Source organism: Arachis ipaensis, chromosome B2 (assembly GCF_059453495.1).
Source record: "Arachis ipaensis isolate K30076 ecotype BB chromosome B2, ASM5945349v1, whole genome shotgun sequence".
Lineage (NCBI taxonomy): Eukaryota > Viridiplantae > Streptophyta > Magnoliopsida > Fabales > Fabaceae > Arachis > Arachis ipaensis.
The window spans coordinates 107,143,314-107,162,878 of NC_142437.1; the positions used below are offsets into that span (position 1 = coordinate 107,143,314).

Sequence of the window (19,565 nt, forward strand, 5' to 3'; positions counted from 1 at the left end):
TTTTTATGTCACATGTTGCTTCTTCTGTTGGGTTCAAAGGTATTTTAAATCTTGAATGCGCAGTTCGACCACCCGGTAAAAGTAAAGCCACAATACCAGAAGTAGCAACAGCAATTGCTATTTTTCCTTTGGACCTGACTTTTGCTAGGAGTGTTCTCCAGAGATCTGTTTTCCCTGTTCCTCCTGAACCACTTACAAAGAACAACATGCCCAAACTGAAATCAATAGATTTAAGTACAATATCATGAATTCCTTTTTGGTCTGAGTTTAAACCACATAATAGTTGAACATATTCATGGTGCATATCTTGTCGTAGTTTAACTCTTGAAAAATAAGACGGCTGTTCATTTGGCTCATTAATGTGTCATTAGGAATTGGCATTCCTGAAAAATCTTCTAATGATTTTTCCATCTTTCTCAGAATTTGCTCAATCTCTAGGAGAGAATAGTTTTGCAATTGTTCATCTGTCAACTGTAAGTTTGGGAGATCTAATAAGCGACGCTGCTTGTATAAAATATCCTCTGAAAGTAACTTCCAATTTGATTCCCAAAGGTGACATGGATCAACCACTTCACAGTGCACTAATATGGTGGAAAATAATTGGCAAAGCTGGTTTTCTGTACCCCACATCGAAGCTTCTTTAAGGCAATCATCCCATTCTTTATCATCCTCTAATAATCCAAGTGCATAGCATGTATCTTTGAAAGTGTCGTATACAATACCATCTATTGTTCTTATTTGTTCATAAGAGCAACTTCCTCGAACCATGTTGAGCAGCATACGCAAATAGTATTTTTCTCCAGCAGTAGGAGGCATATAGTACATTCTGCCAATACATCTGCATCTACATCTTCTTGTCCACAACTTTTCTTTCTTATTCCAGACATACTTCGTAGGGAATTCAGAGTATGTTAGTTGTCTGGCCTCAATGTCCTCAGAATTTACTTTCATCAACTCAGTAAACATTGTTGTCTCAATTCTTGAACGACTCATAATGTTGTCAAGTGTCATATGCCCTTGAAAATAAATTGGTTGTTGATCAGGAAGGTGGAATGATAAATGCTCTACAATTGGTTCTCGATAGAACATATCAAATTGGTAAATTCTCCAAGCAGCTTCAGCTGTAGAAATATATCTACAATCCAAGTATGCCTTTATCTCATCATGTTCCTGAATTCTAGTTTCAGATGTGGAGGCAAAATTCTGTTCATCTAAGATAAGTGCAGTAGCACAATCAGGTCCTTTATTGATATATTTGAATAAATATTTAACCGATCTAGATCGATTACAAAGCTCAACATTAAGATGGGCATCGTACTTGACCAAAAGATTCCTATTATATGGAACGACATGACGATTGTCAAGTTGGAGACCATTCTTTAATATATATCTGCCATTACCCCTCCTCATGTATATAGGGAATCCATCATTATCAAATGATGTGCTATCATGAAATTTTTTTGGATATTGCTTTGAGCATTTGCCATTAATCATGCATGGAGAATTATGGTTTAAAATCCCACAAGGTCCATGAACCATGAATCTATCAACTACACTATAATCAACAGGATCATTTTCTTTATCTGGTATTTTAGCAGAAATAATTTCATCAACCTGAGTTGCTAGCTGTATCTTGTCATCCGGATGTTAGAAAACTAATATATGGGCATGTGGTAGTCCTCTCTTTTGAAATTTTATCGTGTATACAACTATTTAAATAAAAAAAAGTTAGAACATCTAATTGCTGATTTTGATGAAATGAATTATACAGAATAAGTAAAAAAATGACTTAAACAGAAAAAATAAATAGCAAAGGGATTTAATGTAAATCCCGTAAGAAAGGATTTTTAATCCAATAAGAATTGTGTTATAAGATTTAAATATTCTCAATTTTATAAATGATTGTAAAACTGAAAGAATTTATCAAATAGATAAGAATTGTGAAAGGCAATTATTGAAAGAAAAAATGTATTTGTATAAAGAAGCTCAATATTTGCCGATTAAAGAAGTTAGAGAATGTTGCGTAACATTTAATTATGGATTTTTGAAATAAAATTTAAATTTTATTTATGGAAAAAAGCCTTTATAAATATTTGCTCCTAAATTGCACATTCAATACATTTATGGAGGATTAAAATTTTGTTTATGTGGTAACAAATTCATTTGCAAGAATGGGTAAATATTATATCCGGGTATTGTATTCCAAAAAGTAGATGTAAATAACATGAGTAAAATATTAGAGTAGTAAATAGATACATTACCGGCAGTGACTCTCTCAAATATATGTCAGCGTTTAATATCATTGATGAGCTCCATTAACTTTATAGAAAAAACACGACTGACAATGTCAAGTCTATCATCGCTTTTTTGCCCTTCAATATCTTCCAGCATATAATCATTTTCAGACTACTTTGGATTACAAGTAAAAGTTAGAAATAAGTCTGGATATCCAACATAGCGACATATTGCCATTGCATCCTGTACATAAATGAAATATTTTTTTAATTAACCATAATATTAGCAACCAATATCTTTAAAATGGGGAAAATGCAATAATTGTACACTATCAATATTTGATTTTGAAAGTATTGCTCAAAGAATAATTATTTAATTTTTAAATTGCTTTAAAACTTCTCAAAAATAATTATGGCATAAGTCAATTATTTACCTGATAGTTTTGTACTCGATATCGAGGTCCACCCGTGTAACTTGAAGCTAGTATTATCATTTTGCCTACATTATCTGCCATTACATCTCCTTGATTGATTGCATCGCTTAATCCACTATACAATTCAACTCGCAATTGTTTTTGATTATTTCTAATCCAATGAGGTCTCCCTTGTTCAATACAAGCATAAGCATCAACCATGAATTGTTATAATAAATGTCCACCTCGCAACAAAGTTTGGCATTCTCCAATTCTTTGATGAAGACGAAAAGCATAGTATTGTCTCATAGTGATTGTTTGTTGTTTGTACCTTCTACCTATTCGTCTATTAAAATGACTTATCCCTGTCCTGAAGCCATCTTCTCCATACGAAAACAGCAAAGGATATTGTAGGGCCATAAAGCTTGGATGTATTTCAGTTATTCTTTGAAGACCAGTTTTTTTATGTTCAATAACTATATCACGGTGGCATTCCTCCTCATTAGTGTACTGATCAACTAAAAGTGTTGCAACTTCTGAAGAAGAAGGTAGGTTATATTGTCTTCCATCAGTTACCTTTTTACTTATCAATCGAAGTTTGAAATCACGAATTCCATCTTCTTGATGTTTGTCTCTAGCCATTCTAAAAGATTGAACCAAGACATTATGTTCATCAAACATACGAATTAGATCTCTGACAACTTCCTCTTCAAGGGGGCTACTTCCATCATCATTGTTGAACATTCCTAATATATTTGATATCTCATTAGGTGTGTCATGGATATAAAGTTGTGCAAATTTAGCTTTTCTCCCATCTAAAGGAACCAAAGATCCAAGGAAATGGTAATTTTGACCATTAATGCGAAAAGTATATGGGCCACCATATTTATTAATTTCATGATCAATTTTTCCACCCATAGACGTAAAAGCAAAGGTAGCATTATAGATGCGAATATGATTCCTAAAATTTTTTGCAATGTTGCTTTCATGGTAATCCAATAAATTATGTAGCAAAGGAAGAGGGGGTTTTAACAATGGCAATTGGACTCTTCCTTCCAAGCAGAAAATGAAGAATTTCGGATGAGCTGTATTTATAATTTTGTGGGTCCTTTCTTCGTACCAAAGTATTACGCCACAATACTCACAGACGCATGTTGGTCTTCCAAAATTCCATACTTCATTTGTGAAATCTGTAAAAATTGAAATAAAGAACATAATTTAAATGATATATTTGCAATCAAATTAAATTAGTACCTAAAGAATCAGTTTAATAAAACATTATTTGTAATAAAAGAGTTCACTCAAACATTTAGTTGCCTTAATTTTGAACTATAATGTTAAGGGAAAATAAATAAAAACTTGGCCACTTACTTGGGTGTTGATTTGCTCGATTAGAAACAGCCCTCGTTGAGGAAGTAGTTGGTTGAATTTTTAGATTGCGTGCTACAGTGTTTAAAAAAGGAAAAGAATTAATTATGAGTAATGAAATTTAAAATTTACTTTTGGAGAAAAAGGGGAGAAACTATTGTTGAAAGTAAGTATACTTGAATTTTGAGTAGATCGAACACATCTCTTTTGATTTAATAATTGCCTTCTTTTGCGTCTTGCCTCTCGAAACACATCATATATTTCCATCTCATTATTTGTATTATCTGCGGTGTGAAGATATACAATAAAGCCTTAGTAAATAAATAAATATTATTATGTTTTGCAAGATTTACATTATACTTTAATCTCACCAATATAATTATGCACCATGGCAACCACAATACGTCTTGAAAGTGAGCTATGAATATACGATGATTGTCCACCTGTAAACAAAAAACTTAGATGAAATGCAGTTTTAAGCAAAAAATATACAATGAAGAAGTATTAAAAATACAAATAGGCTTCTCAAATTTCTTTCTCAATAATTGGATTTAACTAATGAATTGGACAATCTTATTACACAACAAACACTATTAATTAGCTATGAGCAACAACAATTAGAACGAAACATGTTACAAAATAATTTGTACTCACCTAAAGTGAAAGCTTACTTAGCAATACTACTTAACTTAAACATTGCTTTCTCTTCAAGGGTTGCAAAATAATTATTGAAGTAATTTTTTTAAAAAAATTATCCTTTTTTCATGCATCGTTAAAAGTAATGTGGGTAAACTTATTTACGGATTGCAAAATTAATATTGATGTGATTTTATTTTTAAAAAATTATCCCTTTTTTCACAGATTTTTATGATTTTAAATATAATGCAAAAGATTTTATTTTCATCCTACATAGCAAACAACTACAACAAACCATACGGATTTTTTCCTATTAATTAGCTATGAGTAGAAACAATTAGAATAAAATATGTTATAAAATAATTTGTACTCACCTAAAGTGAAAGCTGAATTGGCAATACTTTTTAACTTAAGACATAGCTTTCTCTTCAAGGGTTGCAAAATTATTATTGAAATAATTTTTTTTAAAAAAAATTATCCTTTTTTCACGCATCAATAGAAGTAATGTGGGTAAATTTATTTACAGATTACAAAATTAATATTGATGTGATTTTATTTTTAAAAAATGATCCTTTTTTTCACATATTTTTATGATTTTAAATATAATGCAAAACATTTCTTTTTCATCCTACATAGGAAACAATTACAACAATCTATACTGATTTTTCCTATTAATTAGCTATGAGTAGCAACAATTAGAACAAAAAACATGTTATAAAATAATTTGTACTCACCTAAAGTGAAAGCTGAATTGGCAATACTTCTTAACTTAAGACATAGTTTTTTCTTCAAAGATTGCGAAATTATTATTGAAGTATTTTTTTTTTAAAATTATCCCTTTTTCACACATCGATAGAATTTTAAATATAATACAAAATATTTTATTTAAATCCTACGTAATGATTCGTAAACAATTACAAAAGTATTTTTTTTCTATCCGTACCAAAAATCAATACAAAAAATAGAACAGAGTATGTTATAAGACTCTTTTGTACTAACTTGAAGTGGAAGCTAAATTGACACTCCTCTTTGACCGAAGATATTGTTTTCTCCTCATCCTTGCTTGTCTAAATTGGATAGATATAAGTGTTTCAAATAATTGTGTTTCTACATTTTTAAAATAGGCATCAAAATCACCTTATGAATCAATTTACAATAAAATAAGGAAGGTGCAATAAAAATTATGTTAAACAAACTAAGCTGCATAATCATATGTTGGAGGCACATATCTTCTTGTCTTCCTTTGTTTTGAAAGGATTGATCAACATAACAAAATATGTTATAAGACTCTTTTTGTACTAACCTGAAGTGGAAACTAAATTGGCACTCCTCTTTGACCGAAGATATTGCTTTCTCCTCATCCTTGCTTGTCTAAATTGGATAGATCTAAGTGTTTCAAATAATTGTGTTTCTACATTTTCAAAATAGGCATCAAAATCACCTTATAAATCAATTTACAATCAAATAAGGAAGGTGCAATAAAAATTATGTTAAACAAACCAAGTTGCATAATCATATGTTGGAGGCACATATCTTGTTGTCTTCCTTTTTTTGAAATGATTGCTCTCTGCCTCTTTAATCTAGCAATCTTGGGTATTAACTCTTCCACTCTGTCATTATCACTGCAAATCCTTTTACAACAAAGAGAATAAGACATGGTCAAAGAATGATAATCCATTCCAAGAAAATTGTGGAAGCAATACTGCACATGTGGAATAACAATTTGAAAATGAGGAATACATAAACGTAAATTGTGGAAGCAGTACTCCACATGTAAAATAACAATTTATAATTTGATGTTGAAATAATTTTAAATGCACATTAATTTTGGTTCTGACTGTTGGACAGAACCCGTTTAAAAAAGAGGAATACATAAACTTGTGCTACTTACAATGATTTCACAATTAAAATGTTATTATTTATAACAAATAAATCGGGCTAGTGAAAATGATATTGAACAACAGAATGAAAAAAGTAAATGGCAAAGTTTAAAATCTTTAGGAAAATACCTGGGACGAAGTTTCTACGTTGGCGGCGCCGAATGGTGACGTTGGCCTGAGATCCAGAATCGAGCTCCAGCAGGAAAACCGCATCAGGAGGAATGGAGTTCGGCCTGGGTTCTTCAATTTATGCAATGCGACTCCGCCAGAGATGGACATCGCGATGGTCAATTTGTTTCGAGGAAAATACAATGACTCATGGGACTGGAAGAGGATGCAGGAAATAGGATCTTGGTACGGAGAGGTGCCAAGAGGAAGAGGGTTTCGAGAAGTATGAGAAAGGTAATAGGCTCTTTGGTTTTCAGGGGTTTTTATGGATAAATGTTAATTTGTGTTTTTGTTGTTTTAGAAATAAGGATTGATTTGGAAAAAGTGTTGGTGGCGCCGAATGGTGACGTTGGCCTGAGATCCAGAATCGAGCTCCGGCAGGAAAATCGCAACAGGAGGAATGGAGTTCGGCCTGGTTTCTGCAATTTATGCAATGCGACTCTGCCAGAGATGGACATCGCGATGGACAATTTGTTTCGAGGAAAACACAATGACTCATGGGACCGAAAGAGGATGCAGGAAATAGGATCTTAGTACGGAGAAGTGCCAAGAGGAAGAGAGTTTCGAGAAGTATGAGAAAGGTAATAAGCTCTTTGGTTTTCAGGGGTTTTTTTGGGTAAATGTTAATTTATGTTTTTGTTGTTTTAGAAATAAGTATTGATTTGGAAAAAGTTAAGTTGTTGGTTTTTATTGTGTCTTTTAGTGTTTTTTTTTGTATTTTTTTATTTGAAAATAAAAGTTGACTTGGCAAGATTTGAGTGGTTGATTCTAAAATTTTTCCAAGTAAGCAATGTTGCTGACATGGCGTTAGTAGAAGAAGAGAAATAGCTTAAAAGTAATGTGGATAAACTTATGTATCTACTTTTATATATTAAGAATAGATAGATAGATAAATTCAACTAAATAAGATTCTAATATAGTACAAACATGTTCATTGAGGGATGAACGCGGATCGGATCGGATCTGGTATGGCCAAAATTTTGATCCAATCCGCACTAAAATCATCGGATCGGATCCAATATTCGCAGTTTTTAAGCTTGGATCCGATCCGCACATTTGCAGATCGGATAGCGGATATATCCGCAAAACACAAAAATATTTTTAAAAACTTATTTTTATTAAAAAATCAATAAAATTTATTTTTTTCTATTCTTTTAAGTATTTTTACTCGTAAAATAATATTAAACATATTTTTCTTAAATAATACAACATATATGATAATTATTAATTGAAATAAAATATAAAAAGAATATTTACTTATTTATTTTTTTATTTTTGTGGATACGAGGATATGCGGATACCTACACAAAATCCGCGATTCGATCCTATTAGTGTGCGCATCTGATCCGATCCGATCCGATAGCCTTGCAGATCGGATCCATATCAGCAATTTTCATATCGGATTCGGATAAATACCGCGGATATGCGGATTGGATCCGATCCATGAACACCCCTCCTTCATTCGAGTAATTTGAGTGTTATCTTGTGATCTTTTAGTATGTAATTTACCTTTTACATTCATTCAATTAAATAAGATTGTAATATATGTTCATTCAAGTCTAATATGAGAAGCAATACTCCTAAAAAAATGTAAGAATAACAATTCAAAACTACTACTTCTCCTGCTCCTCCTTATCTTATTTTTCGTTATCTTGATTATCATAATTACTTAGCAAGATTAGAACATCAAATTAGAATATTCATTCTCATTGTCTTTAGGTAGTAAGTAGAAAAAGAAAAGAAGCTCTCATTGAAACATAAGAAGACATTTATGTCTTTGTAGTAAAATTTTGGTGTCAAAATTAAGAAGTTTTTATATTTTTGTAGTAACATTTCGATGTCAAAATTAAAAAATTTCAGTATTTTTTTTGTTTCTGGTAAGAATTCAATCCAACAAGTGTAAACCTATCTCTATTTAACTAAATAAAATTGTAATATAGTACAAACATGTTCACCAAGTAATTTTGGTACTATCTTGTGATATTTTAGTATGTAATTTACTTTTTACATTTATTCAATTAAATAAGATTGTAATACATGTTTATTCAAGTCTAATATGAGAAGTAATACTCTTTTTTTAAGAATAACACTTTAAAATTCATCCTCCTCCACTTTTCCATCATCATCATCATAAAAAGCAAAAAAAAAAATTGCAGCATTAAAGAAGTTGTGTTTTGTAGTTAAATTTCAGTGTCAAAATTAAAAAGTTTTGGTGTTATTGTTAAGAAATTTCAGTGTTAGTTTCTAATAAATTTTGCATAATTCAAAATTCTTCATCTTTTTCTTCGTTGTCATCATCATTATCTTTTTTTTTTGTCTCACATTGTCATAATAAAGAAAAAAAACATACATAATGCTACAAAAAATCACCAGAAAGATAAAAGGGAAAAAAAATGCAGCAACTGCATGTAGAGTGTAAAAAAGAAAAAAGAACGGGAAGAAAAAAATGCGTGATATCATTGGGAGTTGAAATTAAAATGTGTCTACACGCTCTCACTAATAAAACTGATTTTTGTTATGACTATTATTTCTTTTCCAATTGTTCATTTGTTACTTTGTTATTGTTGTAAATCCTAATAACAATAATTCCCTACATTTTGTTTAACATATATGTATATAATGTTTTCGAGCCTATTATTTGATCGTTTTCTTTGGTTTGTGAGCTTAGAGATTTTTTTTTGGACGGTTACTCTTGCTTCCTTTCTGATTTCGGCGCCATTCTGCTTGGTCTTGCCATGCTGTTTTGTTGCTGCCATAAACAAAAAGTGAAAAACATCTTTTGTTTTTATGTTTTGATATGTTTTTTTCTGCTGTGAGTTTTTACTTTTACAAATATTCAGATATTTAATTAATGAAGTTTGCTGTGACGCCAAAAGGAAAAAAAGAATTTGTTACGACTTATCCAGACTTGTAGAAGACTAGAAGTGTTGATGTGTCTTGCATTCTTCAATAAATTCAAGTGTCCATAAGAAGGTATGGATACTTAGATAGCAATAAAACCCAACATTTGATTTGAGATGTAAGACTCTTGGTATAGTATAACACTTTACCCTTTAAAACCTTATGCTTAAGTCATAATTCAATGAGAATTTGGTGTTAGACATAAAGTTGAGATATAAATACTTATGTATAGAAGGAGATATTAAACTAAAAACTTGTAAAGGAATTTAAACTCGGGATATAAAAATAATTCGTCAATCGTTGATACTCAATAACATACATAAGCGCATCAGAAAAGTAGATAATTAAGAGTTTGAAGAAAGAATAAGGATAAAGAGACATATATAAGTATATATAAATATCTATTAGTCTTGGCCTCCGAAAATTAGGCTGACTAGAGTTACAACAGTAAAACAATTTGATATACATAACCTATCTTTCCACATATACATCAAAAGCCTCTAAAAGCAAGTTTTCAAAATGAATACATCATATGATATTTTCCAAAAGAAATAGAAAATCTAAATTAAAACAAAAACAAAAGTCTTCTTCGCCATCTTCCAAATAAAACTCCTACTCACTGAGGAGCGTTGGGACCTGCATCTAAAAATAGAAATAATATATGGGTGAGAACCCAAACCATCAGGTTCCCAATAGGGTAAAAGTGCCGAATTGATACAATATAAGGTAGTAGGAACTCTCTAAGCAATCTTAATCTTCAAAGTTTCATTGATCCAAGTCTAGAGTTCTCACTAAACCAGAAAATGGCAACTTACCTATGGGATTCTAATCTATCTATTTATTCTCAGTTTTCTACAAACCTCTAATCACCACATCAGGAACAACCCTGAACGTCATCATTGCCAGCATAAAGGATCTCTCAGCTATTCAAACACATACAAAGTAATACAAGGAATACATAAATAGAAAGAACAGATAAAACAATTAGATCAAATAGCATATAGATACAATTATTCAACAAGACAAATTTTATTGGCTGTTGGACATGATGTTAACCACCATATATATGTCATTGCATGGGCAATTGTAAAAGTGGAGAACAAAGACAACTAGAAGTGGTTCCTAGAGTTGCTACATGAAGATCTTGGTGACTATAAGACACTGATAGAGTTTCATTTTCGATATGTAGAAGGTACTCCTCTAACTTCACTTCACTTCACTTTAATCTAGACATGATTGGTATAAACTGTTATATTGTTTGATGTACTTTATTCTAGACATGATTGGTATAAACTTTTACATTGTTTGATGTTGGGACTAATTTAGATACACGATGGTGAATGAGAAAGACCATTGTGGTAATGAGTAGTATACTTAGGGACTGTTATAGTGAATGAGTATTAAACTTAGAGACTGTTATAGTGAATAAGTAGTAAACTGGTGCACTGTTATGGTGAATAATTATTAAACTATTTAGACTTAGATACTGATCTGTGTTGTTTTTAGGGCTTAATACCTACCATGAAAGAGATGCTGTCTCACGTGCATCACTGTTGTTGTGTGTGGCATTTATGGTAAAATTTTAACAAGCAGTAAAAAGACTTAGAGTTAAGGGGTTTACTATGGGATTGCGCATGAGCCACTACTTTTCAAGAGTTCAAGGAATACATGGATAAGATAAAGAGGCTGAATGAGGATGCATGGGCGTATCTGGACAAGTGACCTAGAGAGGCATGGACAAGGTCACAGTTCAGTCACAAACCGAAGCTGGACTCTATTTACGATAATGCTTGTGAGGTGTTCAGTTCAAAAATAAAGGAAGTAAGGAAGAAGCCAATAATTACTCTTCTAGAAGATGCGAGGATGTTCGTCATGAGGACTATGGCTAAGAACAAGGTCAAATTAAAAAATTATTTGAGATTATTACCATCGGTAATTAATTAAAAGTAGACTTGAGAAGATAAGAAAGGGGTTCAGAAACTAGCATGCTATTTAGGCTGGAGATACAGGCTATGAGAAGTTTGATAGTTGTTTATTTGCTTGGTAGTTCGTTTATTTGTTTGGGTTTTCTTTCTTTGTATGTGTTTGGTGTAGTTAACTGAAGCAAGTACTAAACCAGCCACAAGACCTGCAAAATTAACACCTAGAAGAAGATCACTACCTCCAACACCCTCAACAACATGTATCCAATGAAAGAGCGAGTTTGGCCACTGCCTCACGCTTAGCAAATTTTTTGAAATTTGTACCCACTCCTAGATTCGAGCACTAACGGAAGAAGTAAATTTTAAGACTAAGATGTTAGTTTTGCGAGCTAGTACTGTTGATTTTTTGTTTAAAAATTGTGACATTGCTCACTTTAAGCTACTTTGTTCATGTTGTTAAGTTTAGTTAAATATGTTATGTTATTTGGTTTTGTCAAACACCTATGATTGCATTGTGCAAAACTATAAATGCTCTCTGGTATTTTGATTAAGTAATGCTATGTATAGTTTAAATCAATCTTGCTATTAATTATTAACATGTATTGTGTGTTCATTTTATATTACATTACATTATATAAATATACCATCAATAGCAGAACCAAGGAGCCCAAGAAGCCACAAGAAATAAAATAGACCTAAAACCCTCTCATTCACTGTTATGCATATTACATTGACATGTTTTTAACTCTTTCACAGCATTATTCCTACAAAAACAACCATTACCAAGAACCCAAAACCCAGAACTTGAATCATGAATTTCAGATTTTTAAAGTCTGTTTTCAATTTGGCAAGCCGTCATGCAAAGTTCATTTTCATTTCACCATCATCATCTCTTGGAACAGCTTTTCCAATCATCTCTTCTTGCACAGAATCTGCTCAAACGAATAACCTACACTATTTTTTTTACTTGTCTACAAATGAACTTCGAGATTACAAATTATCAATCAATCATAAAAAATTTAAAATAAATCTTGTTATTGTGACTCACATTATCGTTGAGACAACTAAAGAAAAATTTATTAGGATGTGTCTCTGTTCCTGACCACCTATGTACAGGGTGATAACTACAGCCGCACCACTCTGGAACTCACCAATGCCTACTTCACGTCGTGCTTCTTGTCCAATTTTTTATTGATGATGACCGGTTCGAGCTTCTTACAATGTGGTTTCCAGTCTCTATCATGGGCGATGATTATTTTTGTAGATAGAAAAGGAAGACAGGACGTTGACAGAAAGAATCAAAATAAAAGGGAAAAAAAAGGAAATTTTAGGGTTGGAAATGTGTCACTACAAGATAAATTTTCAAGACTATTTGTGGTTTCAAATCAGAAGAAGAACACTATATATGATTGTGGGCGTGGATCGGTTCATCATGGGTGTGGAGTCTCCAATGGCGAAAGAATTTGTTTGAGAGGGAGAGAGCACAAATAGAAGAGTTAAATAACATTTTAGATAGTGTATTCTTATTTGCAGGTAACAGGGACAATGTCACATGGAGATTTAGCTCGGATGGAAGATACAATGTGAAATCATTCACCAATGTAGCCGAAGAAAAGATATATGGAGAGACAACTATGAAGCATATTTTTTATGATTTATGGAGAGGGCTGGTACGACTTAGAATTGAAATGCTCGTGTGGTTTATAATAACAGATGGGTTGAATACAAAGGACAAACTAATAAAGAAGGAAATCATAAGCCAAGGTGAAGGGACATGTGTTTTGTGTAAGAAGAAGCAGGAGTCGGTAAGCCACCTTTTCCTTCATTGCTCTTTCTGCTCCAAATTGTGGTTTATGGCCTTGAATGCGGGTCGTGTGTGTTGGATAGAAATAAATGATATTAGAACTTGGTTTGAGGGTTGGATCAATTGTGATGTGTGCAATATGCCAAAAAAAAGGATTATGTTATTTTTTGCTATTTTGTGGACGGTTTGGAATTGTAAGAATAGTAAAATTTTTTTAAATAAAGCTGTCTTATGGAGAAGTGAGTGGGAAAACTTAAAAATAATAGTAAACCAATGGTATGAGAAAAAAAAGTGAGAAGTTGTGTATACATGAGAGAGGTGCAATTTGAAGAAGACAGAAAATGGATATCGTGGGATTGTAGTTTGTATAAACTGGATAGAAATGTATTTTGTGTTGTAGTCAATGGGAGAAGCATTACTGAGTGTGTTGCAAATGTCCTTGCAATTTGGCCTGAAAGAGGTAGGAGTAAAAGAAGAAGATGTAAAAATGATGGCTAATAATAAATATACTGTAAAGTGGCTACATGAAATATGAACACAAATTAGGAGTTGAAATTTTTAAAAAACAAGAGAAGCAGCATAAAACATGTATTTTAGAACACGAATGCGGAGTTTAAATGAGAAAGTGAATACAAGTCAAGAAAAGAGTAGAAATTAAGGACAATAATTGAAACTATAGATGGATAAAGTGGGAGAAGTGAATATATTGGCTTCTTATGGAGTACAGGTGATGAAAGAACACAACAAAAAAGATTCAATTTAACGTATTGCATTTGAAGAATGATTTGGTTCTCTGTGTATTGTGTACTTGTTTATTAGTTTTACGCTTATAGTTTGATCTGTTCGTTGTAGTTGATTTGGTCCTTTGATGACAATGTAGAGAGAGATTAAATTTAATTACTTGACATTAGAACTCTGTATTCCCTAAAAAGGTAGAATTTTTTATTACTAATCTAAAAAAAATTTTAAGGTTTATAAAAAAGACAGGAATTCATTGAAAAATTGTAAAATTCTATTCACATCATCTAGCCGTTATACTCATCTTAGGTAGCAGTGATTATGCCACATCAGCAACCAAACTTACTCACGTTAGAATTGACGTGAAGGACTAGTACGTAGTTGAAAGCACAATTTTAGGGGTCAAAATGTACGATTAAAATCTCACTATCAAATTAATGTCCAGTCAACGAGATGTTATTTGTAAGACGGATTGTGTGAAAGAATTTAATTTTATTATTAATTACTAAAAAAATTTTGGATTTATTATTCGTTGGCGTTTAAAATAAAAAATATCATGTATTAGAATTGACATGTTGACTTTTATTTAATTATAAAAGGTGTAAATAGGATGATACCATAGCAAAAATGACAATAAGTGAAGCTTTTTTTGTTTGAAAAAAATTTAAAAATAATTTTAAATGAAACTGTCCTTTTATTTGATAGTTTCTTTATTTTTCTTATTTTTTTATTTAATTTATTTAAATAAAAAAAATAATGCACGGTCCAAATCTGGAGACCACGTTGAGAATTTAGTCGGAATATTCACCATCAAATCGTCATCAGTATCACTCATCACTGTGTACTCTTCCATGCTGAGCGACAATAATGTCAATTTCACAGGAATAGTCTCACAAGAGAACAAGTCAAAGAACGTCTCCTCCTTCTTCTTACTTATTTGCGCTTCCCACTTGGGTGAAGATGGCATGCAGTTGCAAGGGAAAGGTTGTCTTTTGTCTTACCATCATCCCAGCTTGTTCTACCCGAATTCCTTTTCAAGTTTCAACTTCCTAACAAATCCACGGACGCGATGTTCAAACCGGGGCCTGAAAAGCCACCAAACCGATACGATGTTCAAAACCCCAACTTGGTTTACGATATTTTCTTAAGCTCCGGAAACGGAACTGCCGAGTCAATAATCGCATACACTTCATGCCTCTATGCCTCTCTTCAAAGGGCAGGGTTCTCTGTTTTCTTGGATTATGGTCACAGCATCTTCTCCTCACCACTGCAAGCCATGCAAAGGGCGAGAGTTTCTGTTGTTGCTCTTTCGACTGGCTATGCTGGTTCCCCGAGGAATCTGGAGCTGCTGGAGCTGATGCTTGAATGTCGCAGAAACTCTGGTCAGTTCATTCTGCCGGTGTTTTTGGGAGTGACTCCGAGAGATATGCGAAAAGCTTTTGCTGATTTCACAAAGAGCGTATCGGAGAAAGATAAGGTAGAGTGTTGGAAGGTAGCTTTGGAACGAATCTGTCAAATCCAATCCTACCAGTGGGTTTACCTAAACAATTATAAATGGTATTTTTATTTATAATTTTAATAACAATTTTTTTTTTTTGCCTTGCCTTGCCTTTCAATCTTCCCATGGATGAGTGTCTTTCATTTTTTGTGGTTTTCTTAGACTATATGACTTTGGTTTTCAAAAGATTTATCTCCCTATTGGTTAGTTGTTAGAGAAGACATTCGATTAGGAAATACTGTTTCAGCAGGTATTTTTTTCAAAAATACTATTAGTACACCAAAATCAATCACTAATGTATTTATGTATAAATATATGTGGTTTAATTTATTTTTAATGTGTATTTGTATTCCAATATGTATTTTATAATGATAGCCGACTTTGATGGTTGATTTGCATAGTCGATTTTTTCTTTTGAAAGTTGAACGGCAACTTTGCATACTTAAAAGTGACAGGCAGATAAAAAATCAGTAGATTATGACCTTAACTGTTCTTGTTGTTGTTGATGCTTTTTTTTTTTAAATATTCCGTGACATTAATTTAACTTTTAATGGAATGTTTTATTTTTTTCATTTTAATTTTAGTCTAAAATGTAAATTGAAAAAGTATATGGAACCAAAAAGTTATCAACAAAAAATTAAACAAAATCATATTAATTTATATTAATAATTAATTTTAAATTTTTTAAATTCAAAATTAAAAAAATTTAAAATTGATTAAGTAAACCTAATTAAAACCTATAAAAATCTTTTTCTTCTTCCTCACATTAACCTACCCACTTTCAACAATCACACACACCTCTTCCATTCTCCCCTCCTACCTCGGATCTCGCTTCCGCAAGCTTAAGTCTTTTCCGGCCACCACCCACCGCGCTGCTGCCGGAAAATCAACAGGGGTGTGTCTCTTCACCTTTCGATTCTTCGTATGGGAGAAATGGGTTGAAGTCAAAATCCAAATTTGGCTCCCTTTCATCTGGTTCTGGTTCTTCCAATGGGTTTGAAGAGAGTTTATTGTCTTCAATGTTCAAACCAGCGAAAAAGGGTAACAATAATAATAACAAGAACAAAGTAAAAGTGAAGAATTCTGGTTCGGCGTCTTCACCTTCTCCTTTGCCACCTCGAAGAGCGGGGTGTTTTGGTGCTCTCCGAATAAGGATTCGAGGAAGAAGAGCAAGGAGATTGATTGGAGTGTTCTTGGTTGGGACAAGGATGATGAGTTGCTTTCGGATTTGGGAAGCTTCTCGAGCAAGAAGCAGCAGAAGATTCTTAAGAAGGCATTGAAGGAGGAATAGAAGATTAGCGGCATCATCATTACATATTAGGTGCCGTTTTAATGATTAAAAAGACCGCAAATTACACAATTACAGAAATATAAAAAAAACATTCATTTAGTATGAAAAAAAACATTCTAATACTTAACAAAATCAAAATCCAGTTATATTTTCGTAAAGATAATTAAATATTTATAAAATTTAAAAAAAAAAGTATAAAATTCTTAAAGAAATAGAGACATTCATATTTGCAATACAAAAAATTCGAAAAATATATAAAAGAACATTCATTTAGTATGAAAAAGAAACATTCTGATATTTAGCAGAAGAAACATCTATATATATTAATTCGTAGAGATTTATGATTCACCCAAAGGTATTTGGTTGGTTTTTGGCTAATACCTTTTGGTTCCTAGCATTGTTCATGTAAATTTAGTTTTCATATGGAAAGACAAACCAATATTTTGTTACAATGGATTAAAAGGAACATGAAGGGTTCCGATTATTTATTTCACTCTGGATTATGGTGGGTATGGCGTGACAGAAATAATGATATTTTCAAACCGTTTTGAGGATATTTTTGACATCTACCTTGATTATAAATTGGGTATCCGTCCCCCAAATTCAGTTACAGTAAATTGTGTTGCCAGTGTTTATTAAAGGAAAGAGCTCTCTAGTTTTGGTTGTGTACTGAGAGATGCATGTGGAGCTTGGGGTGAAGGGATGTTCATGATCTCTTCGTTTTTCAAATGTACTATGTTTTGAACTCTTTGCTTTATGGAGAGGTATTATTCTAGCGTGGGAGTGTGGCTTCAAGATAGTGATATGCTAAACAGACAGCATTGACTCCTGTTTCACTTAGCACAGGTGGGACATTTATCAACACAAGTAGCAAATAGAGTTTTATTAAATAAGATTCATGAAGTGCTTCAAAGGAATTGAGATGTGGAAATCAAGTTGATACAACACACAGCAAACACTGGGTAGGGGATTCATCTTTTAAGTTTCGTTTCTCGTCTTTATCACCTATCTACCTACCTGACATAACTGCCTCACTCAAAACTTCTTCTCTATTGGGGAAGAGTCAAAACTACCAATGCTTGGAACTTTCACTTTTCTAGAAACCCAAATGAGAGGCATCGGAATTAGCAGTCCTTGTGAGTAGGATACAATTATGGTGTCCTCTAATCTAGGTAAAAGAGTGTGGTCTATTGATCCTTTGATTCCTTTCAGGTTCATTCACTTGTAAATCTTATTTTCATTTTTTTTAACTCACTCCTTTGCTACATCATTTACCTAAACAAGCCTATTTGGAAATCCAAAGCTCCCTATAAATAACTCCTTTTTTTGAACAGCTGTGCTCAACATAGTTGATACTGATGATGTTTTTGCTAGTCTAGAGGGATAACAAGGGTATTTATCCTGTGTATTACCTGCAAATCTAATTGAAATCAGTATCACATTTGTTTTCACATTGTCCAAAGACGGCCTTCTAGGGACAAATTCATTTCGCATCATTGGTGATTGTTGCTTGTGTCCGATAAAATTTGATAAGTTCCTGTTGATAGACTTTGTTGGTTGAAAGGAGGAAGGAGACTAAAACTTGGTGGCAATGTGCTTTATATGCCATTATAAGGTTTATTTTATTGGAGCATAACTCTGGCATTTTTAATGATAGACAATCCACTAATCCAGTGGGTATTCTCTCTTAGATATGCAGAGAGATTTTCAGTCTTTGCTTATTTTATGTAATTATTTTGCCTTTCTTTCTCTTTTGTATCAAGGATCTGTTATACTCACCATTTTTTGTATTTTATCCCCTTTATTAATAATATCTCTTCTTTTATTAAAGAAAAAAATGCTTATGTAATTTATTATGCAGCTCAGTCTTAGTATATATGTTTTGTAGGAGTGACAATGATATGCATATCAAGAATGTTGTCGGATACGTTGGAGGCTTGTTGGGCACAAGAAAATTGTTTATTGCTGAGTATGAAGTGGAAGTAGGATACCGAATACAAGATGCCACTAAACTGTTGGTCCACTCAAAATCAAAGGAGGTTCTTCTCCTTGGGATATGGGGAATGGTGGGTATTGGAAAAACAGCAATTGCCAAAGCCATTTATAATGAAAATTGTGGTAAATTTGAGGGTAGAAGCTTCTTGGCAAATATTAGGGAAGTATGGGAGCAAAACACAAGTCATGTTTATTTACAAGAACGTATTCTTTTAGATATCCTCAACTTACCAAAAATAAGAATAGATAACATCGAAATTGGAAAAAAGATGTTAAAGAAAAACTTTCTAATAAAAAAGTTCTTCTTGTACTTGATAATGTGAATAAAAAGGAGCAGTTGAATGCTTTGTGTGGAAGTACGGAATGGTTTGGTCCTGGGAGTATAATAATAATCACGACAAGAGATAGAAGTCTACTTCAGGATCATAGAGTTGACCATGTGTATAGAATGAAAGAAATGAATGAAAATAAATCTCTTGAGCTTTTTAATCGGTATGCATTCAAAAAAGCATCTAATAGGCAATATCTTGATGAACTTTCTAAAAATGTAGTTGCTTATGCTGGAGGATTGCCACTAGCTTTGGAAGTCCTTGGCTCCAATCTTCTTGGAAGCTTGGAGAGTATCCCTGATGGACTCATAGACTCTCCTCATCCTGTGCTACAGAAGGTTCTGAAAAAATGCGTGGAAGATTTAAATGATACGGAGAAAGCCATATT

General features: G+C 32.5%; 2 protein-coding genes across 2 annotated transcripts; one reads left to right on the forward strand and one right to left on the reverse strand.

The window, feature by feature from the left end:
- Positions 1-267: 267 nt before the first annotated feature.
- LOC107627632 (uncharacterized) lies at positions 268-3,565 on the reverse strand. The gene is made up of 4 exons (XM_016330458.2): positions 2,979-3,565; positions 2,669-2,783; positions 2,344-2,406; positions 268-1,626 (listed from the first exon to the last, which is right to left on the reverse strand). Exons 1-4 carry the CDS (start codon positions 3,563-3,565, stop codon positions 268-270), a joined length of 2,124 nt encoding a protein of 707 aa, XP_016185944.2.
- Positions 3,566-14,906: 11,341 nt separating this feature from the next.
- On the forward strand, positions 14,907-19,557 carry LOC148575145 (disease resistance protein RPV1-like). Its single transcript, XM_088503725.1, has 3 exons — positions 14,907-15,621; positions 18,742-18,919; positions 19,400-19,557. Exons 1-3 carry the CDS (start codon positions 15,134-15,136, stop codon positions 19,424-19,426), a joined length of 693 nt encoding a protein of 230 aa, XP_088359851.1. The 5' UTR covers positions 14,907-15,133; the 3' UTR covers positions 19,427-19,557.
- The last annotated feature ends 8 nt before the right edge of the window (positions 19,558-19,565 follow it).